Below are 22,901 nucleotides of genomic sequence, written 5' to 3' on the forward strand. Positions count from 1 at the left end.
AAACTGTTTCTCATTCAAATGGCAGAACACTGAGAAAGAAACACTGGGAATAGGGAAGAAAAATTATGTTAAAAGCTGGAAGTACTACATTTCAGAGACACACTCCTAAGAAACTAGACTCCAATAGTCCTGCCTATGACACGGCAGCTTGCTTGAAGTGCTTTAAAAGCCACAAATAGCAAACAGTTCAGTCTCAGCTTCTACTCCTGCACTCATTTCTCTGATCCAAAACATATGAAACAACATAGCAGCCATAAACCAAATAAAAGCAGAACCCAACAGCCTAAAGTGACTTGCTGGAAATTTATCCCACACAGAAGATTGTTATAAAAATTGAAGTGTGAGTACTATGTTCATGCACATTGACTGCACGTAAACATGTCAATGGAAAATGAAGCACATGAACTTCAGGATAGCTCTCAACAATCATTACTGCATGTGAAGCTTGCAGCACACATTAGCTAATACAAGAGGTACCCAAACATTGGTCTGAGCCTTCTAAGTGTCAGAGGTTTTTCATAAGTCTCAATTCCTTTCTTACTGCACATCTCCCAACACCTCACTTTTATTATACTAGTGCTCCACAGTCTCTTTCTTATGCTAAGAACACAAGCATATAAAGCTATTTTCCACGTTCTTTTTTTTTTTGTCAACATCAGAATGACAGGCAGAAGCAGCAAGCATCTCAATTAAGATAGGTGTCAGAGCTGGCTGGGTTTGACCTAAGCATTAGTAATATGAGGGAGTGGCAGGTAGTACTAGTTGGAGATTCCCTTCTGCAGAGGAGACACACACAACTGCTGCCAGATATGCTGGTGAAGGAGGTTTGGCCAGAGTCAGCATGTTAGAGAGATTGCCAAGAGTCCTCTGACCCTTGGACTATTAACTATTAAACTACTACCCCTTATTATTATTACCACTCTTGTTCCCCCCCCCCCCCCCCAACTATTAATATTACCTACTCACACGGGCACCCAGGCTATTAACAAAGGAGACCTGGAGCAAATCAAGAGTGACTAGAAAACTCCAGGGGCAAAGAAGGACATGGGACCCCAGGTGACATTTGCTTTCCTTGCTCTTTTGTGTACAGGGGAAAAGGCTTGTGAAGACACATCCTGCAAGTTAACAACGCACCGCAGGACCGGCACTGCAGGCAGTGTTTTAATTTTGATGGCCACAAATAGCCCTGAGAAATGAGGGTTGCTAAGTTAGAGATGGGATCCACTTGACAAAGTGGCTTAGGAACATCCTTATCAAAACTGGTAACAAGCACTTTAAATGACAGGTCTATCAAGGAATAGTGATGGAAATTTGCAGTTAAGGGAGGGAACAGAGATTCAGATATGTTAAGTACATGGGTCAGGTTGGTGGGAGGAAGAGAGGCCTTGGCAAGGATAAAACGTGTTGGAAGAGGAACTACCTCAAGTACCTGTACACAGAACTATGACATCAGAGTAACCAAGACATGTGGGATAGCTCACACGACTGGAGCTTTGTCACGGATGCATACAAGCTTTTTAAGAAAGCCAGGAAGGAAAGCACAGCAGGTGAATTGCCCTCTACCTGAAGGAGCAGCTGGAACACAAAAAGCTGTTCTAAAGGACAGACAACAGGGCTGGTTAAGAGCTTGTGGGCCAGGATTAAAGGAGAGGCCTGTACGGGCCAGTCAAGTTTTTCATCACAGTCAAGTTTGTTACAAATCACCTGATCGGGGTAAGAAAGCAGATGAAGTGTGCTGCAGCAATTCCAGAAATTCTCTAAAAATCACAGAGACTGGTTATTATGGGATGCTTTAGCCTCCCTGACATCTACTGGAAGGGCAACACAGCAGGACACAAACAATCTAGGAGGCTTCTGGAATATTTCAAGGAAAAAGAGATGCTAAATGGGTCAACCCATTTGACACTTTCCTGGAATTGCTTTCAACAAAAAAAGGAAGAACGTGCTGGGGATAGGATCAGCAGCAGCCTTGACTGTAGTGACAATGAAATAGCGGAGTTTAAAATCCTGAGAGGAGTGAGGAAGGCACATCCAGTACAGACCCTACACTTCAGAAGGGAAGGCTGACTTATTCAGTAGGTAGAATTCTGTGGGACCCAGTTGTGAAAGGCAAAAGAGCTCAAGAAAGTTGGCAGGTTTTTAAGGACAAGTGCTTCTAACCACACAAAAAGTACACCCCAACACTTGGGAAAACAAGTGGATCAATCAGCAGCTCGGCCTATGGAGGAGGAAGCAAGAACAGTCTACCAAGGGGGGAATACAGAAATACTGCCCAGCCATGCAGTGCCCCTGCTAGGGAAGCATTAAAGTATCTAATTCTTAGTTGCAGCAAACAAATCACTGCAAAGCTTAGACTCAGAAGCATGCAAAAGATTCTCAAAAAACTACTGAAAACAATCAACGTAGAAGTGCAATTGGTCCAAATACATGTATATTGTTCTCCAAATATTTTGCAAGGACAACACGTGTCATACTCAGTTGGGCCAAAGAAAAGAATGAATCTTTGTGACTGGGTGAGAAGAGACAAGTACCATACTTTGATACAGAATAATCAGTATTATCCCTTATAAAAGTTTATATCTGAAGAAGGTAAGAGCTCAACACACATTTTGGTTTCTAAGCATTCAGATTTAAGTTTCTTAATGTGGAATAAAATACTCTTTCTCCAGGAAACTGACCCTAAAGAGCTTTGCAAACTATATCTGCATGATTGAACAAGTTTTTCTGCATGATTTCTGAAGGGGTGCAAACCAGTATCCCATCTTTTGAGAAACTATTTCCTTTTGAATATCTGGACATACCTTCAAATACCACTCAAGTGGAACACAGCTTAGCAAACTACATTAATATTTTTAAGAATAATCTAGGGGAAATGAAATGTTTGATAGAATTTGATGGAAACTGCTTTCTAGTATAAAAAGAATCTTCTACACAGAAAGCAAACAAAAAATTAAAACGGAGCAAAGCTTTCTCCATTTCAACACAGGTACAAGCAGAGCTGTGATATACACTAACAAGTAACAGAAAGCAAAATTTTCATTAGATGAATTGCTTATGCACATAGTATTTTCCTATTTTAAATGAAAAAAGTTCAGGATACACTGAAATTCTGGACTGCTGGCTTACACAAATTAAAGTGTAAATTTAAACTTGGCATGAATGTTTCTGGCATCAGATAGCACTACATTACAGAAGTGTTAGGTAACCCAATAGACACAGTCCTTCCCTAAATGATTAACACGGGAGGAATACAAACAGCTAGAACAGCAAAGTATGGCAGCTAACATACACCGAGGGGCAGGAGTAGGGGAGATGTACCATGAAGGCAGGACTGCTGCCAGGTTCAAACTGAAGTCTGAAATGGCAATCACTAAGGAGTACAACTGCAAAGAAGCACAGACTGCTTCTATATGGGATAAGAGTTGAGTTCAGAGATGTTGCTGTACTTAAAGCCATACATGATCTATCCTCAATCTGCACTTGCACAGTACCTCAACTTTACTAGCAGGCTCTCCAAAAACCATCCTGTTTGCCAATACCTCCTTGTAAACAAGGACTGGCTGTAAGTACATAAATGCTTTTCTTCACAGAATGAGGCCTTAAGTAGTAACGGACAGCCAGAAATGCATGTTAGTGCTTTGAGATATGAGCTGTAAAATTCACTTGAGACAATTAAGCTTAAACTCCTTTCAAATACAGATTATAGATGTACCTGTGATCAAATCTTTTCACTTGACAGACTTCAGTCTCAAGAATCACCTCCCCACCATCCCATTTTACTTCTGAATATGCCTCTCATCCACAGTTCATCTCATGCTTTTTTCAGCTAGCTCTAATGATATTATAAAGCAAAGTTCCCCAACTCTCCCCTTTCCCACCTCCACTCAGACAGAATTTCTACATCTTATTTCAAAACCACATTTCTGAAATAAGGCCCTGCAGAACTGAGGGAATCAAATTTACACCCTTGGCAAGTAAGGAATACACACCAAGATAGGAACACAGTGAGGAGTGCCTAGACAAGGGAGACTTCCCAGTGTTTACTGGCACAATCTAAGACAAACGTAAGTCTCCTTCATGGTTGAAATTGCCACAAGAAGCCACCATCTCACAATCTTCTCCTGCTTCCTCACTACACAAAACTTCAGTATCCCTCAAGTGATGCCAAAACAAGCCTCTGCAAGGCAGGGTGCTGCTAATGAAGTAACCACATTAAAAGTTGCCTTTGCAAAGATAAAGGGAAGAGAATATTAGACATTACTCATTTTGGTGATTTTTACAGCATCCAGGAGCTCAGTCACATCAGCACAGCCAAGACGGCCACAAGCTGCAGAGTTTCCTTATGCTCTTTTGCCACAGTTTATTGTAACTGACTGCACCACAAACTGAATCCTAGCCTTACCAGCAAGACCCCCCAAAAGCCAAAAAAGCCTAGCTTCAGATTTGGGTTCTCACAGTTTCCAGTATCTCACCTCCCACAGCAAGAGCAAGGCCCCATTACACTCATAGCTTTCAGGAACTTGGACCCAAAATGCTATGAAGCTCCGATGCATCTAACTTTCCACATGTCATAAGCCCTCCAACTTCTGGCAAGCATCACCATACAGCAAAAGATCCTGAAAACATGGTGTCCCTGGTCCTGATGAGGTCTAACACAGATTAAGGCAGCATTAAGCCCACTTCAGTTTCTGTAGAAGTTCTATCAGGAATTCAGGCTGAGCAACTTGGCGGGACAGAGAGCAAAGGGAAGAGAGTCAATTCCAGTTTTTCAACCAGCTCATCATACTTACTTTCTCAAGTTCACTGTTTTTCCATAGGACATGTGACATGGAACAACACTCAGAAAGGTTGCTAAAGAGTCTTCTTTAACTTAGTAAACATTGAAGGAACAATGGCAATACAGAAGAGAAGCAGAAGTTTAATAGGATAAAAAAATTAGTTGTCTTCCCTTTAGAAAGCAAATTCAACACATCTGTGGACTTTTGAGGTGAGAATGAAAGTCTAAAATTGTCTTTTACAGCCAAAGTACACAGATACTCTCATCAAATGTTTCAGGACAGAATCGAAAATACCTATTAGCTCAATACACGTCCTATTACTTTAGTCAGGCACCTAGGTACCGAAGAACACTTAACCTTCACAGCAACCTCACCTGAGGTAAGAATAAACAAGAGATGAGGGAAAGGAACAGGCAAGCAACAGGCAATGAACCACCAAAAGCCAGATAATCATGCAGCAGTGAATAAAACAAGAAAAGAAAAAACAGCACAGCGTTACTGCACCTGAATCTATAGTGGATATGCATGCAAAGAGCAGGTTCGGTTTTAGTATGTAAGAACTGCAAAACTCTGCAGAGAATTTAGATTTTTAGGATAATCCACTGCTGATAAAGGCAAATTGCAAAGCTTTTTCTGACAAAGTACTGTCCTGCTAGTACAAAAAGCGTTAAAGAATTAATGTTTAATATGCTCCACAGACCACATTTTTTCCCGTGCTTGACACTCTGTGGTAATCATACAATGCTGCAATACAAATTTCTTAGAAAAGCACAGTTCACAGTAAGTAGTAAAATATCCACACACCATCTTAGCAAAAGCATCAAGCACTTCTAAACCTAACATTTCCAAAGCTATTCACATTAACATACTACATATCCCTCTACTTAAACCTCAAAAAGGCCCAATCCAAAAAGGTTAGAGAGAAGATAAAAATTTGCCTCTGTACTAGCCTAAATCCACTAGGCAGAACACTGATTAATCCCTGAAGACAGAGATTGAACATTCAGACAAAAGATGTTCACACCTGCATTTCATACCTCCCAGGATAGCGCTCTCTAAGCTAATCAGAGTCACAGATCTTAGTGAAGCCCTTCTACTGTGCAGAAAAGATGCAGTTTATGGAGCCAGAGAAAGTAAAAGACAAACCAGGAATAAAAGCAGTCACCTAGAAAAAAAAAGACATTTGGCTCCTAGTCCTTGCCCCAAGCAGTCTCCTCCTTCCTAGTCCATTTAGTCCCGGACTAAATATAAAAATAGTTCAGGAAACTAAATCCACAAAGCAATTTCTGAAGAAATTCTGAAGCTTGAGTATTATATGGAAACTCGGTGTTAGTAGAGGCAGGATTTTAAACCCCTCTCACATTTCATCTCAGCTGCCTTACCAATAGCATGATGAAGCGGAGTGATGAAACTCCCAGAGCTCTGGTCTGGTTAAGTTTCCAGGACACTTTTTCCACAGGTGATGCAACTAAAAGACTTACGTGCATGGAGAAAGGTTCTGCCATAAGCTACAAAGAGAAGACTGATGAAACACTTAAAGCAAAATACAGAAAAAACACCTGCATGTCAGAATAAGCCTGCAAAGTTCTACCACTTGGATAGTCAACTCTGCTGCTGCTGGATCTCAAAACAGTGCGCTTTTATTTCCAAACTTCACTTCCTCTGAGCAACAGGGCTGGGGGGAAGCACCACTCTTCTGAGGCACATTTACTGGGCGAAGTCTCCCAGTTGTACTTACCCTTAAAGTAACCAGTGAGACATTACTTCTTCAAATCATGGATTTACTTTCTCCCTGCCTATTTCTGACTTTTCTTTTTTCATCTGCTTCCACAATTAAAGAGGACTCCACTACTAAGTCTTATATTCCTTTGTACTGTCAGATCCCCAGACTCACAAAAGAAACATTGTCTTCAGCAACCACTGAAATCTGACCAGTTCCAAAATTGGAAGTTTTGCCACTCTAAGCTCACAATTTCTGCAGAACAGCTTAAAAAGACCTATTCCCCTTTGGAATACCACAAACACCACCTTAAGGTGATCTGCTTTGAACAGAAGCCAAAGCTGAAGCAATCCTGCATTGGTCTAGCCTGAAAAATCTGACAAAATACATCAATTCAACAGTAACTGTTAAGTTATGAGTATCTACCAGAGTTCACCTGAATCCACAAATCCTCTCAAATCACAGGAAAAAAAACAACCAAAAACCCTAAAACAACAGGAAACCTGCTAAGCATACTTCTTCAAAGACAGAAAAAAAAATATGCTCTTTCAGTCTGGATGTCCTCAGACAGCATTAAACGAATAACTACCTCTAATTCATGTAGTGTTGCATAGCCATGCCCCAGTTCAAAACGTACTGCACAATTAAGTTGGAATCTAATAAAAAAATTCCTAAGACTCATATAAACAGAAGTACAAATAACCCCAACCCTGAAAATACATAGCATGAAATTAATTTCATTCCCAATCATGATTCACTGAGATCAGCTGGAATAGTTATGCATCTAAGGAAACCTACAAATCACTGGCTAAAGCTTTACTGATCTTTTATCCCCCCCCCCCCGTAACTTTCACTTTTTCCCTGACATCCCCTTTGCTTTCAGATTCTATCCAACATTGCTGTCCTTTTACAACTGTCCTTGTGCTCCTTACTTGTTCAGCACATTCTTGAAGCTTTTTTGTTGCTAAACCCAAGTCACCAGCCGAGTATCCTAGCAACTGCAGGAGTTGATGACCTTACTCGAGAGGGACCTGCTTATCAAGTTGAGAGAGGGAACATTTGTATCTCATTACTGAAGGAAAGGATATGCTTTTGGAGGAGGGCAGCATAAAGGGGGAGGGGATATTGTAACACAAACTGGGATTAAGATTAATTTTAAGCACCAGACTACTGTAGATGTTTAGCCCAACATCTACAGAAGATCACCATGAGTTCTGAGTTTCAATGCTTGGTCACATTTAAATGATCCAGCATGACCTAATTCAACCTGCAGTATTAAGGGAACGACAACTAGAACAGTTTGGATTTGCAGAGGTCCTGCCTCCTCATCCTCAGGTTTGATCCCATCACCTCCCTTCACGCCAGTATAACACTTCATACAAAAAGACAGAAAGCCAGAATGAAGAGTTGACTCCGCTAAAAACTGTTACTGCACAAGAAGTTTTGCTTTTTCTCTCCTGGTGGGGTTCTCCAAACATGGGTCCCCCAAGCACGAGCTACATGGTGGGAGCAGGAGGCCAGAAACAAGAAAAGCCGTGAGGCTGCCCTAGCCTCAGTAAGGGGGTGCTTACATTGCCAGGGAGTCCCACCCACAGACAGCAATTTCACCTCACACCTACACCAGCCATGCTGCTGCCAGCTCCCAGAGCGAGCAGCGCTGCGCAGCCACGAAGTGGTTTGAACTGGTGAACTCACCCAGTAGGAAAACAACCTACTCCAAAAAAACAAGCTTTCTTTTGTATCAGCTGAAGGGACTCACGCAGCAGCTGTGTGACACTGCTCTAACATGAGGAGGGGGAAGAAGGAACCTGACACCATCGCTGGAAGTAGGAACAACCTTGACAGACACATGAAGTTACACCAGAGGTAACCGCATCACATCTGTAATGCGGCTAGGTGTAATGTGAAACTGTACCTTCAGACTGCACTTAAGAGCCATTAAGGAACCATCTAGAATAGTATTAAGAAGTGTAAAATGAAATGAGGGCCAACCATTACAAAGACTTTTTTTCAGCCACAGGAAAAAAAAAAAATCAGAACCCAAATCCTGACAACTTACACAAAAGCCTGCCTCTCCTCTACCATGTCTACATCAACTGCACAGGTTGTTTTTGCTTTTAGCCCTGCAAGCCACTTATTTTTCAGTTATAAACTGATATTGAAGGTTTATACAATCACTAAGCAATCAAGACACATGATTCGATTTTTTTTTTCCTGCCACTTTGATGGCATTTAAAAGGAAACTGAATGAAGCAGCTCTTTTGCAGTGTGAATGCATTAGGCACATCTGTCAGTCAATGCATCAGGGAGTTAAGTACAATTAAACACTTAACTGAGCAGCCATATTATTTTCACTTGAGTAAAGGGGTTTTGGCTCTTCCAAGCTACTGAACAAGCAATGCTTTTTCCTAGCACATGCAAGTTTTGCATTAAGATTGAAAAATATTTCATTCAGTAGTGCAGGGTTGGATTTTTTGATCTTGGGTTGTTTTGGTGTTGCTGGTGGTTGTTGGTGTGTTTTTTTTTAAATAAAAAGGTGAAGCATCACAATGACAGAAACAAGTGGCTGTCTGCCCACTTTTGCTTCCCTCTCTGCCCCCCACCATGTAAGAAACAGCCAGAAAGGAATAACTCAAAGAATTGGGATACCCACCCTAAATAGCCACAAAGTTTACTAGCCATTTAAAAATGTAGGGAGCCTTTAAAATATATATGCACACACATTATTTTTACATGCCTTAAAACAACTGAGATGAAACATTCCTTGCAGCTTATGCTGTTATTACATCTAAAAGGAAGAACTGAAAATGCAGGCTCAGTGAATGTATGAAATTTTAATTCCCTATACAAACTTACTCTGCCCAAGTTAGAAGAGTTGTCAATTTATGAAATTCTCATCCTTCCTTCTACACACACCAAATATTTCTTGTTGATCAATCATCTTTCAACATACTAAGCGTAGGTTTTAGCTATAGGGCATGAAAAACATCACCTATTAAAAAAAGGCAGCAGCAAGTGGAACTGCAAAACTTGTGACCATCAAGTACCTCAGATGCTTCTTAACAGTAGCTAAAGGACATCACAGGACTGGTGAACAGCTCCAGCCTACAGCCAACAAAGCTCCAAATCTTGCCTCTCTATCACATTACAAGTTTTGAATATATGATCCAAAAAGTAAGTGACATTAAAAAAAAAAAAAAGAATCAATAGTAATATACTCCAGTCACGTGGGTTTGAGGTTCCAGCTTACTCCCTTTTGTTATAACTCAGACTTGATCTCATTGAGTTGGATCAGGAAAAGGAAGGCAGAAAACTGACCTTACAAAAATTTAGTATTTTTCTGACTTTGAAACTCCCTGAACTGTCTTGCCATGGAGCCAGATGAATGCCAAGTACAACATGAAATGGGATGCAAAAACAATCTTGGAGGTAACATCTAGCCATTCAACCGATTGCCTGATGTAGTGATGTAGTCAGACTCCCCAACTAAGCTCCCCCCAGGCCAAGTTTATGCAGCCATTTCTCTCCTATGGGAGAATACTGATCAAGCAGAATGGGTTTTCCTTCTAATGCTCTTCTGCCACCCTTCTTGTCACTCATTCCTGCCCTGTACCAGGACAAGTTATCAGCAAAACTCTTTCTTGTTTCAAATCATGCAATCTAACCAGTTAAAAAAATAACAAAAGTTTTAAGCAGCCTCAGCTCAGACCCATTCACCACCCACTGACACAATCAAGGCAGTTGTGCAGTAAAGGAAATGACCAGCAAGGGTGCAGCAGCTGCTGATGTTCAAGCTGCTACTGAAACAGGTGTCCACAGAACTATAGTTTCACTGCCACTTACTTCCATGGCAACAGGCTGAAGTGGCTCTTCTTATAACCATCCCCTGAAAGATGCAAACTAGTAAAAAGAGGAATTCCCTAAAAAGGAAGAAAGAAGGAAAAAAAAGCAACTAAATTGATGTAATGGGAGGTGGTGGGGGCACTCTTATAGGCTGGTGAGCCACAAAATTTGTTGAAATTTCTCCATATTTATAATGTTTCACACAACACCTAAAAGCTCCACGAAATGAACCAGAAGTTGCAAGAAGAGCAAAAAGAGAATCCCTGCCATTAAGAGCTTATGAATGCATGCAATCAACAAATGATTAAATTAGTTAGGAAGTATGATGAAACAATACTGGCCCCAAAACCAAGTTACCTAGTCTGTACAAATCTCCGTGGGCACTGTGGCAAATGAGTTTTAAAATGCTCCAATACCGAGGCAGATTCACAAGGAATTTCTTGAAGCATGAATGGAATCAGTAGCACAGCATACAAGTGCTCATATGAAAATGGTTTTTTTATAAAGCAGCAATAGAAGCTAAACCAGCCATTTAGAAGTGGTAGTTTCATCTCTATATTAAGCAGACTTGGCTTTGCAAGAGGCTGTGACAAGCACTGGAAGTGAAGAAAGGCAGGCAGCTGAACTTTGAGGCAACACAGGGGAAGCCAGTATGGCGGGGTGCAGTCAGAGGAGACCAAAGTGACAGCTATAATAATCTCTGCAGTGGCATTCTGAATGCATAAAATACCTTCTAATAAACACAGATTAGTTAAGGCAAAATTACTAGTTCAAATCTCATGGTCCATGTCACAGCAGTAACTAGTTGACTAAGTCATCTCTGGTTAAAGTTTTTCATACTTCTCAAAACACTAAGATCCGGGAAACCTAGGAAAGGAGACCTGAACTTCAGGTAACTTTTCATGTCAACAGGCACTTAAGAAGAACTTGAACCCTGCAACTTGTTACAATTACTCCACAATGGATGAAGCATACCAGGATTAGCAATTAAGAGACTTGGATAGGAATGATCATTTAACTCCTGTGGCAGTCAAATTTATCCTAATTTAAGATTCTGTTGCATGCATAAAAACATGAACAGGCTTAAGTTCCTTATTATATATATTTGACAAAGTGTGCTAGCCACCAAATTCTGACTTACCACATATGCTTTAGGTTCTGCTCCTGCATGCATATTATTGGAAACACTTTTGCAAGTTTAATGAAAGGGCAATAACCACAGACTTTTCTCAAAGCTTACCTGAACTTTATTTTTATTTAAAAGCTCAATATTCTATTAATAAAGCATCACACATTGCAGAATTTCAGTATAGTACAAAAGTACCTCCTACTACTATTGAAAAAAAAAAAAAAAAACCAAAAACCACACAACAACAAAAAACCAATGCCACAAGAGCAACAATAAGAGATATCATTACAGACTAAAGAAATTCCTGCCTAGTTGTTTGCCTTAAAACTCTACTCAAACACTTATCTTCAATTTGAGCATTTGGGTGCACAGCATTACTATTTTGTATAACATACCTTCTAAAGGCTAAATGGATCACCACATATGTAATCACTTTTTTATACCCACACAAAGATAGATACTAATCTGGCTATGTTAACATTTCATAATTATTGAAAATTTGTGTTCTGCCATCATGCATTTTTAGAAGTTTAACAGCCAGAGGTCACTATCTTATTTGTTAAATGAGGATCACAAGTTAGGCACCTATATTTATTCTCAGTCTCCTAAAACGCTACACAAACTTGAATTTGCTCCAAATGGAATGAGATGATTTCCCCAACACTGTATAGCCAGGAGAAGGTTACCAGTACGTGCACGGTCCCCCTGAAATCACAGCGCAGGCAAGCATGTGCTCGGTGCCATGGACAATGAGAAACAAAAGACTTTATATTAGCTCTTGAGATGACCACGCATTCTGGAAAGCTTAGAATTAATAAAAAAACCCACATACACCAGTTTACACATCTGTAAGACCTAACAAAATGAACAGCCAGCACTTAGCATCATGACTGAACTTTCGTCTTCAAACCAGAATTCTGTATTGCCCTTTGGAAAACAGTTTAATATCAGTTATCTGAATAAAATATTTCAAGATCTGAAGAGGTACATAATTTCTATTACCCTAGTCCAGGATTTGTTGATGCCAGCTAAATTAAACAGAATTTGCACATTTTGGGAATCCCCAACTAGTTAAAATGACTGGTCATGCGCAACTACAATACATCCCAACAGACCCTTCAAATGGCCATCAAGTTCTCCCTCACCACAGACTTGGAGTGCCTTTTTAGACAGAGAAGAATTAGTACAATTAGAAGAGCTGTTACGAGTGCAGAAATAGCCATCCAAATGTAAATTCATACCACAAGTCTGCAGACAGCAGAAGATTTAATTTCACTACACCAACTTGTTTTGTGGCCATCTTCCGAAAGTACCAATGTGAGGAGAAATTGCCACAAGTTATTTATCAGTTGCACAGCCATGTAATACCAAGGCAGCCACTAGAATTAATTCATTAGTAATTACAAAGATAAAACAGAAAAGAAACATTCTCCCTTAGTACCCTGAAATGCTCAAGGACTAACCCTTCCCTTCCTGCATGGGAAAGGGAAGTTCCCAATTTATTTATGACTGTGAAATTGACCTTAACAGAGGGATTAAACCCCTGAGCAGGGGTCAGGGACAGCTTAAATCCAAACACTTTCCTATTTCAACACAATGTTATAGCCCCATTGCCTGCTAAGGGTTTATTTTGTACAGTCAAGATAAGCCTTCTTATTTATACAAAATCAGTAATTTTGAATCCTCTACTTTTAGTGATAGTGAAACAAGGAAAATGGGGGGGGGGAAGCTGTGAAAATAGCACATAGTGCAAGTCTTAAAACACACAACAAATTATTCCAGCACCACAAACCCAAGTAAATACTTCAGCACCTAGACAATTCTCCACTGCCAACAGCTTTCACTCAACTGCACAAAAATTAGCTTCCTGTAAGTTTGGTCCACATGGAGAACAGCAACTTACTTGCATCCATTCCCTCAGTGAAGGAAGTAATGTCTATCTGGAACACAGACCCAGAAATACTAACTCAATCTGATGGGGAAAAGCCACAAGCAAGCCTAGAGGATGTATCAACTCCTATGATACATAGATTATTAAATTATTTCCTTCAGAGGACTGTGTCAGGGTACAGTCACCCAAATAACCATCCAAAAGCTATTCCTAATCAAGACACAAATATATTACTTTCTTTATGAAGTCATCCAATTTCACAGTGAAGTCTGAAGACACCTGTATACTTCAGAAGAGCCTAAAGTGTAAAATTTTGTTCTGGTTTTACATTTCCTCATACATTAATTATTCCTAGCTTTATAGTATCACAGCCTTTTATATCCCAGCTCATTTGCACTACATATAATAATTCTACTCACAACAAACTTTAGTTACATGAAGTGTTTCAATATAAATCTTAATCACTAAGCCTGTCAACTAAATACTAGTAACCCATAGTTCTTACGCAGCATCTATCTTGTTTCTAACTCTGCTGAAAGAAACAGAGTTAAAGCAGAACTATGACAGCCTTTCATGCAGGAGATCAGAGCTCATCATTCCATTAGAGAGAGAGTTTTGATCCCATGAGTAATTTCCCAAAACAGCAGTGACATCAACAAAGGCATTAACATTTCAACAGGAAACAAAAACTAGCCTCCTGACACCACTGACACACATTTTACTGTGAACCTGAACCTCCACAGGTGTTTTGTCATCTTTTGTAGTTTCACAGAAGTTTGGGTCAACTCCAGTGGAAACTTACTTTTTTTTTTAAATATAAGTTTAGGAAATGTTAACATGGCACTCCAAGTGAGTTCCTTACAGGAACCTAGTAACACCTAATAATGTTCGAGATGAAAAACATTTGCCTACTTTTTCGTAGCCCAGGCAACATGTTAGGTTTGTTTCTGGTTTGTTTGTTTGGGGCGGATGGGGGAGTTTGTTGTTGTTCGAGAACATCTACTCCTTCGTTTTCTCTCGGCAAGAAAAACAAAGGAGTTTAGATCCATCTAATTCAGCTCCTTCCCCTCACCCTCAAATTCTCTTATGTCTTCTCCACAGAGTTCAATTATGGCCATCGAGTCTGGGACAACTGGGTTGCCAGGGCTCTCGAAGCCACCCGCCCCTTTCCACCCTGTCACAACAAGACCAGCCTTCAAGTTAGATCCAGATACTGAAGAGGCATTCCTCGTGCGGGGTCGGGGTTTGGGTTTTGCATCTGATTTTTTCGCTCTTTCCACTTCGGTTTTCACGCGCGGCGCTTACTCAGCCGCACGCCCGCTGCAGAAGCCGCTACGGCCGTCGTCCCTGCCCCGCGGCGGGCCGCCCGCCCCGCCGGGCCGGGGCACATCCAGAGGCGAGACGCCGGGAGCGGCACCGGGCGGGCACCGTCCCGCCGCCGGGGGCCGCGCGGAAAGCCCGGCACGCACAGACCCCGCCATCGCCATCGCCGCCGCCGCCTGAGAAAAGAGGCACGCCACCGGAGCCCGCAGCGGGGCGGTTCGCCCCCCGCCACGCCGAGGGCTGCCCGGGGGGGGGGGGGGGGGCGGAAAGCGACAAACCGCGGCAGCGGCGCTGGCCGCCCCGCCGGCGAACAAAGCCCAGGTCGGCCCCGCGGCGCGCTCCAGCCGCCAGCGCCCGCCCGGGCACCGCACCTCAGGCGCCGCTCGCTACCCGCCCGCAGGCAGGCAGGGGCCGGTCGGCGACGCCCGCCCGGGAGAGGGGCTGACGGAGACGAAGCCCCGCGCCCAGCCGCCTCCCCGCCTCACACACACGCACGCACGCCGAGGCGGAGGCGCGGCGGGGCAGGCGCGCCCGGTCACCCGGGGAGAAGCCGAGCGGGCAGCAGCGCCCCGCCACCCTTTCTCCCAACCCGACAGAGCCGCCGCCGCCGCCACCTCCCCCGCCGGTCCGGTCCGGTCCCCTCCACCTGCGCCCGGCGCCCACCTGCGGAGCAGAGCAGCACGAGGGACACCGCCAGCAGCGGCAGCGGCGGCTCCATGGCGCGGCGCGAGCGGGGCACACCCGGCACCGGCGGCTCCGTCCCCGCGACTCCCGGCGGACACCTCGCCCGCCCCGCGCGCACCGCCCAGCAGGTGAATCAGTGCGTCCCGTCACTTCCGGCCGCTACCCGCCCCGCTGCCTCCCACCCCCCACCGGCCGGTCGGCGGCGCCCGCCCCCGGCAGCTGCCGCCGCCCCCCGCCCGCCCGAGGCCGGCGCGGAGCCCCTCGGGGCCGCCGGCCGCCCCCGGCACGGCAACACGTGCCCGCGCCCCGAGGCGAAGGGCAGCCCCCGACCGGGGCTCTCCGCGCCTCGCCCGCAGAGCGGGCTCACCGGCGCCGGGGCCCGCCCCGCCGCGCGGGCCGCCCGGCAGGAGACACGGGGCGGCGCGTTGGCCCAAGCGCCCAGAAGCCCGCCCGCGGTAGCTGAAGTGACGGCCGGGGTGCTGAGGGCGCGGGGCGGGCGGGCCGCGGTGGCGGGCCCCGCCGTGAACGCCGGGCACCGCTCCCGTCGGTAGTTTTGGCCCTCGCCATTGCTGCGAGCACCAAAAAGACGGGCCCTGGCCAGTCCCCATGGCAACGCCGTTGCAAGGTCTTGTGCTTTCCTTACACAGAGCATAGGTCTTCTGACTGAAAGATCTGGAATTGAAGAAAACGAGCAAGACAAAAGGAAGATCAGACCGTCTGCGAAAGGGTACAGTCAGACTTTCTTCTATAGCGCGACACAGCTGCATGACACCCAAAATGGCAGCCCCAGCCGGTTCCAGAAAAACAGGGTTTGTGCTCCAGATACAGCAAAGCCATCAGTTACATTTATCAGAAGATAAAGCAGACGTGACGAGGCTTATTCTCCATAGCTGAGTGCGTTCTATGAATTTATTGCTATGCGTGTTTTGCTATATACTGCAGTAGCAAAGCTGTTAACTGACGTAAATGTGTTTTGGTCCCTGTGGTTTATTCTTATAAAGGGGGAAGTTGTATTGGCACCATCTCTTTTGTTACGTCCACAGCTCTGTCTATATTAAGAAAGCACCCCCATAACCAAATATTTACACAAATGTAAAAGCTATGTAGTCCAGAGTTTGCAGTCCAGACAAGTTTTGAAAGGGATCCTATTACTGTTTGTTATTTTTCTTTGATGTCCATAATAAATGAAGTTCAAATACATTTGTATACAATTATGCTTTGTATGTACGAGATGAGAGTTTAAAAAACAAAGTTCTTTCTGCCCTTGTTGAAGACATTAGATAAATGGGTGACTACTCATAAGGATATTTTCCCGAACAGTTAGCTAAAAAGGAGGTGTTGCGCCTTTCATTCAGTGAAGGACTCCTAGTGATGAAATCGGCAGCGTCTCCATTTCTGCTGGAATTATGAATATATGAACGTGCACTGACATCTTTCAAAATGGTTGGTTACTCTAAGTAAAGCGGCAGCTTTTACCTGCTAGTTCCAAATTAGTTTTTTGATGAGGAGGGTAAATGCATTGTCATTTTCCATGACGGTTCAGATAAGTACCGCTTACATCTTGTAAGGACATGACACTTCACAGTGTCTGTTAGATTCATTTTAAAAACAAATCTGCCCAATAAGATGCTGGATACTATACATAAAGCATGGAATTTTAAATCAAGATATTACAAGCATTTTATTTAATGACAGAACAGAATTGTCATTCCCTTCTATGAAGAAAGAAAATACCATTCATGTAATATGAAGCTAAAGGAACCAGAACCTCAAAGTAGGGATATTAAGATTTTGGTTTCTTCTGTTGTTTTATATGTGCTGCACACTTGTGCTTTAAAGGGTAATCTGACTCGAGTATCCTAGGCTGACTGGATGAGTGAGGTTTTTTGCTGTACATCCACTTGTGTCAACACAGAAATTATACAGCATGGGAAGTATAATGAGGCAATCACAGTCATTACAGAAAGAGAAAATGATTTGTCATTAGAATGGAGATGCTTACCCTTCTGTGAAATAAATCCTAGCTAGTAATTAAAATAAATACTGTACTGCATTTAGAAAACAGGAGGTCCACACTTTGTCTAGCTGAGACAGACCTATTCCTGGTCTCATTTAAATCAAAAGCAACACTGGTACAGTCATGTTCACACTGCTGAAAATTAAGAGTACATCAGAGTACAATGTTTAAATAGTAATTATTTAAAAAAAAAAAAAAAACAAAACGCTTCCCCACTGCAAATGTTGGTCTGGCTAATAGGGCATAAAGCTACCAGATTTATTAGAGGATGTGACATTCTGTAGATTTTGAGTGGCCTATACTTCCTGGAACACTAAACACAATGAGGGAAAAAGATAACTCTGAAAATGACCACTCACAGAGGAAAAGGTCAGGTTCAAAAGTTTTTGGACAGATTTCTACTAGTGCCAACATTTTGGATCAAGCCCAAAAAAGGCTCCAAGGTGAAGGCAGAATCCAGTCAACAAGAGATATCCACTGGAGCAGAGGCCTGCAGTCCGGACCCACATTTTGTAAATGGATAGTTGTTTAGTGTTTCTTTTATGGAAAATGTTGTCTCATGCTCAGGGATCTTAAGATTTATGTTAAATATAAAAAATTCATTTCATGTGTTTAAAGTTAAGAAAAAATTCAGTATGAGAACCCCTACATCAGTGTCAGCCTAAATTTATGGATAGCTTGAAATCAAACAATAAAATCAACACAATCTTCTTAAATTTTTTTACACAAAAAGCACAAATTCAGAAGTAATTTTAAAATAAGTTTACAAAATGGTGTGGTGGGACTGTTTGGTATATCCAAAATTAAACTTTTCAGAACCCAAATAAAATGGTTTGCATAATTCTACAACTTCCCTCTACTTTTTGAAGGGAAACTATCCACGAATTTCAACCTCAGGTTGTAAATAATTTGTGTTCCCTGCTTTGGAAATGCTTGCTTATCTGACTGACCTTCCACAAAGTGAAATCATTATTGGTTGGTTTTGGTTCGTTTGTTTTTTTTTTTTAGGGGAAGGGTAGAAGAGTATCAAGTGCAGTTACTCGTGGGCTTGACTTATAGAAGAAATTAAAATCATCCATACTTGCGAGACACAGGTCATGCAGGACGTGACCATGCCACACAAAGAAAACAGGGTTATTTTGTGTTTCAGTTTCTGTCCTGTGCCTGAGGAGGTCCTACGGTCAGCCACTGCCGCTCTTGAGGGAAAATTCCCCATAGGGCTGTACAGTTCCTAACATGGATAATAACATGTCTCAAGAAGGGCAAGAGAAAAAAATAGGGAAGAAAGATAAAGAGAAGGAGCAAGTAGTACCCTTGGGACTTTGGGTCTGGATTTCTACTTGTAGGAGGGAGTCATTGCATTTTTTTCTGGGACACACTTTCTTCTGGATCAGCAGACTCCATCGGTTTAGTCTATAATTCAGGCCAGAGCCAGCACAAGGGAGGACACAGGGGTATTTTGCCGGGAGAGGGGCGATGGGGTAGGAGGATGGGACCATTTCTGTTCAGCAGTTGCAGGCTGCTAGTGTTAGGTGTGAATCCACCTGGAGTTGGTCATTTAAATTGGAGGTGCCACAGTCCTGCTCACAAACCAAACCCAGTATTCCTACATGTGTACTTGTGCTGGCACTGGAGCTCAGGACATTAGCTGGTAAGATAGTTTGGGAACCCAGGCTGGCTAAAGATTAATACCTTTTGTTTTCAGCCAGCTGAACTCCCTTAACTGCTCTCCTGCTTATTTGCCTGAGTGCCAGCTGGCGTAAAAAAAGGGGGGGGCTGGGTGGCAGGCAGGGAAAGAGCAGACCTGTGAATCAACTGAGATCAGTTTAAGCTGCTGTGGCAGCATGTCTAGAGCTGTGAGAAGGGGAAGGTTTAGCTTGTGCAACCATTTTTTCCAAAATAATTTTCAGCATTGCTTATACTGGTGTCCACGCCCCCATGCGAGGAGCGGGCACTTTCATACTGCTAAGCTTTTTTTGGCGCTAGCTGCCCTTCTATCAGCATTAGTTAAACTAGCCCAGGGCAAATCAGGCTGATATGCTGAAAATAGCTGCCAGAGTCAAGAGATAGTCTACATTAAGATCTCATCAACATGGGGAGATTACAGCAAAGGATTTTAGAAGGCAAAGTTACAGAGTGCCAAGTATTTCATAATAAAGCTTTGAGCACGGGCTCTCACGTTACCTCCCAACTGGCAGAGCCCAGAGCAGTGTCCCATTCCTGAGGCCAGGGAGTGCAGGCCTCCAGCTGCCCCACTGTGACAGGTCCAGCAAAGTATCACCACCCCCTTCCTCAGCTCAGCTCAGCTCAGCTCAGCTCCCATAGGGTGAGCACCCCAGTGATGCCTTGGAGGAGTCACTGATCTGCACCCCTGGGTGACCAGATGACCAGGTTCTGCCTTTTTCTTTAACAACCTTGGGCTCTTTCCAATTAAGCTTTCAAGTGCTTGCTACCTTTTTATAATGATAACTAAATGCAATCCATTAGTGGGGAAAATAAGAAGAAGTAAAGGAAAAAATTATCCAACAATAGCTGAGGTTTAATTATCTTTAATTCGGGTTAATGTTTTTTTACAGACTGTCTTGTTCAGAGTTAAAATAACAGCTTTCACATTTAGCACCTCAATCAAGTAACAGTTGCTATCAGGATAAGATTCACACCTTGCTACGCTCCTCTTTTTGCAGAGACAGTTTTTGGCAAAGATGTTTTAAGAGGGCAGCAATTTACACCTTTGTGTCCCTGTGATATTAAAGTTTAGAAATGTGATTTGCCTTGAATAATTTTCTCTCAGAGGTTACTTGAATGTTTGCATCGTTTACATGCAGAAACAGCAGAAAGAAGGAACACCAGTCCCCTACCGATGGCAGTTAGAGTTGACCCAAACTTAAAGCTACATATTTATGCTGTGAAAGGGAAGCAAAATCCATGTAATATAAGATAGATTTGGTTTGTTTAAAGTCCAGAAGAGGAGTGCATTGTGTGATTCATCTTTATAAAAAATATTAATGCTACACATCTTTTATTAGTTATATATTGGAGGTTTATTTGTATTCAAACTTTCATTGTATATGCACGTGGCAGTAAAAGTGCAGTGTCTGTTGGCTGGAACATTAATACAATTGACAATACAGATCTGCCCTGTAGCAAACTATTTTTCTGAGCTAATATTCACCACAGTGATGCCTTGATTGAAGAAAACTTCCCTTAAAAGGAAAAATAGATGTGATTTACAGCTTTAGCAGCTGATATGAAGATTTCCTGTCTCCCAAAGAGGTGACATTCACATTCCTCTCTCTTTTCTCTCTGTCTCTCTCTTTGCATTGAATTTCAGCTGTGACATTTGCTGATGCCTGTATGACCCAGCAACAGCATTTCATAGAAAGCACAATCCTAGTCTCCTCTCCTCACTTTCAGCTTTGCAGTCACCAGACTTTCCCTTGTGCCAGCTTTCATAGAGCTTTGATAATCATCTCACAACTTAGTGAGCTAATTCAGCTCACCAGACTAGCAAATAATTACTCCCCTCCACTTTTATATCAGCTTGGTTTACCTGCAGAATAGATTACTGACCTTTGCTAGTGCCACCAAAGCAGCACAAGCACAAGCTAGGAGGAGGTGAACTTGTGAGAAAGGATTGGAAGAACAGGCCAGTGCTTGTTGGTTGTAGCGATAACTAGATCTTCTCAGCTGCCTCATGATATTTGGCTTTTAGAGTGAAATTAGCTGTATCACAGGGCAGTTGTGTTGAAGCACAACTACACTTGTGAAGAAGTGCTGCATTCGCACTCCTACAGCTGGCTCCTTGCGGAAGGAACTTAGCATCAACACCCAACATCCATCCAGGGGTTGTACCCCTAACATGGATCTTTAAAATTACAGCCAGAGAAAAACAGCAGTTATGTCCTTCCTCACAGGGTTAGCATGGGTTATGCTTCCTTTGGGTTGTACTCTCCAACTGGAGTTGCTCAACACTGGGGGGTTGGATTCTTGCATGGCCAGGCTGGAAGTGATCATTAGAGAGCTGAAAGGCAAAGAAAAATATGGAAACTGCCCATAAATAAGCGGAAAGGTGTAAAAGCTGACATCTGTGGATAGAAGGAGGATGTTTGTAATTTGTTTTTCTAGTGCCCAGAAAAAAAGGGATGGTCTTGTGAGAATCGAACAGGCAAGACTAGGAACAGGATCCACACTTGCAAAGGAGAGAGAGGAGAAACTGCGTCTGAAAACCAAGAGCATTCATGAGCTAAGAGTAGCGGGAAGGGGTTCTCCAACTCTTCCTGTAGTACAGTTGAATGGGAAGATAATCACAGATATGCCGGAGGCAATGGCATTTCATACTTAATCCCCAAATTAACTCAAGTCAGTTTTAGTAGTGCAGAACTAGTAACTGATGGTGGCTTGGACTGCATGATGAACTTTCAGATTGTTTTGTTTATGCAAGACATTTATAAATGGTGCTTTAGCACTTACCAGCCTCTTTGGTGCCTGTATCTATCACTTAAGATGCCAGTGACATTTTCTGAACTCAGCTGCCACTTTCCTGCTAGGCAGCCAAATTTCTCCTGGTTGTCACTGCTGACATTGCCCAGTCACTAGCAAGCTACTCAAAGCCCTTTCCTCAGATGAAATCCTGGAACCCCTGAGGCAAGATCCTCCATAATCAGGGGAAATTACCCTTTCATACCAAGCTTGAGGCATACCTGTTAAGTGGTGTAAGGGACAGCCTGTGACCTGGAGTGCATAAGTCTGCTATGCAGTACTTCTAGTGACTGTCTTAACTGTGTTGTCATGCAACCATTAGCCAGTGGAAGAAGCAAGAAGTTGCATTAAGACAGGAGCCAACTGCATGTAATAGTCATTTCATCTGACATTCATTTGCTTATTCTGCCAGTGAGACCAGATCCCACAGGCATGCCCAGATCACTCCTAACGTCTGTGGCCTGCCAGCTCACGTGCCTGAAGGTCTGGGTACAAGCTGATGGTGGATGGAAGAACAGAGCGTCAGCACAAAAGACAGTGGGAAAAATAAAACAACAGGGCAAATATAAGAGATAGAGAGTGCAAGTACAGGATGGGAAACCAAAGCGTTACATCTGGTACTGGCAAACCAATCTGTGATGCTGATGTAAGGGAGGTGTTCGCAGATCTCAAGAACGGGCAGGTAGGTGCCATTTCAAGTCTGTCAGCTAAGTTATACAGAGTCAGTAGCTTAGATCCCTACACTTTACTCCTTGTCCCACACTCCACCTTTCACTCTTTACCAGTGTGAGACACCCTGTGCTCAGCTGGCTGCTTTCTGAAATATTTCTTGTGTAGATGTTTGATATTCCTCTTCTCCAGGGAAGCCCAGTTCATTAGCTCAGGGCTGTAAAATCTGCTTGTCACAGGAGTTCAGGTGTTTCAGGGTAACTGCAACAGTTCTTAAAGCCAAGCTCCTCAAAAGCATGTCAGTGTTAACTGCTGTTGTTTCCAACAGAGTGGTTAAATAACACTGAGGATCTGTATGTTTGAGCCCA

General features: G+C 43.0%; 1 protein-coding gene and 2 long non-coding RNA genes across 5 annotated transcripts in view; 1 reads left to right on the top strand and 2 right to left on the bottom strand.

The window, feature by feature from the left end:
- CXADR (CXADR Ig-like cell adhesion molecule) overlaps positions 1–15,475 on the bottom strand; it is a 36,427-nt gene extending 20,952 nt beyond the window's left edge. For both annotated transcript variants that reach the window (XM_069785328.1, XM_069785327.1), the window contains exon 1: positions 15,348–15,475. In XM_069785328.1, the coding sequence (XP_069641429.1) occupies positions 15,348–15,402 (55 nt within the window). In that variant the 5' untranslated portion in view covers positions 15,403–15,475. The remainder of the gene's footprint in view (positions 1–15,347) is intronic.
- On the top strand, positions 15,373–16,566 carry LOC138685684 (uncharacterized). 2 transcript variants are annotated; one of them, XR_011325054.1, is made up of 2 exons: positions 15,373–15,496; positions 16,016–16,566. It is a non-coding gene; the product is annotated as an uncharacterized lncRNA (long non-coding RNA). The 2 variants fall into 2 exon arrangements; XR_011325053.1 differs by lacking the exon at positions 15,373–15,496 and adding an exon at positions 15,544–15,823.
- Positions 16,567–19,965: 3,399 nt separating this feature from the next.
- LOC138685685 (uncharacterized) overlaps positions 19,966–22,901 on the bottom strand; it is a 30,594-nt gene continuing 27,658 nt past the window's right edge. Inside the window, exon 3 of the long non-coding RNA XR_011325055.1 lies at positions 19,966–21,406. This is a non-coding gene — a long non-coding RNA (uncharacterized lncRNA). The remainder of the gene's footprint in view (positions 21,407–22,901) is intronic.

Source organism: Haliaeetus albicilla, chromosome 6 (assembly GCF_947461875.1).
Source record: "Haliaeetus albicilla chromosome 6, bHalAlb1.1, whole genome shotgun sequence".
In the NCBI taxonomy this organism is placed as follows: Eukaryota; Metazoa; Chordata; class Aves; order Accipitriformes; family Accipitridae; genus Haliaeetus; species Haliaeetus albicilla.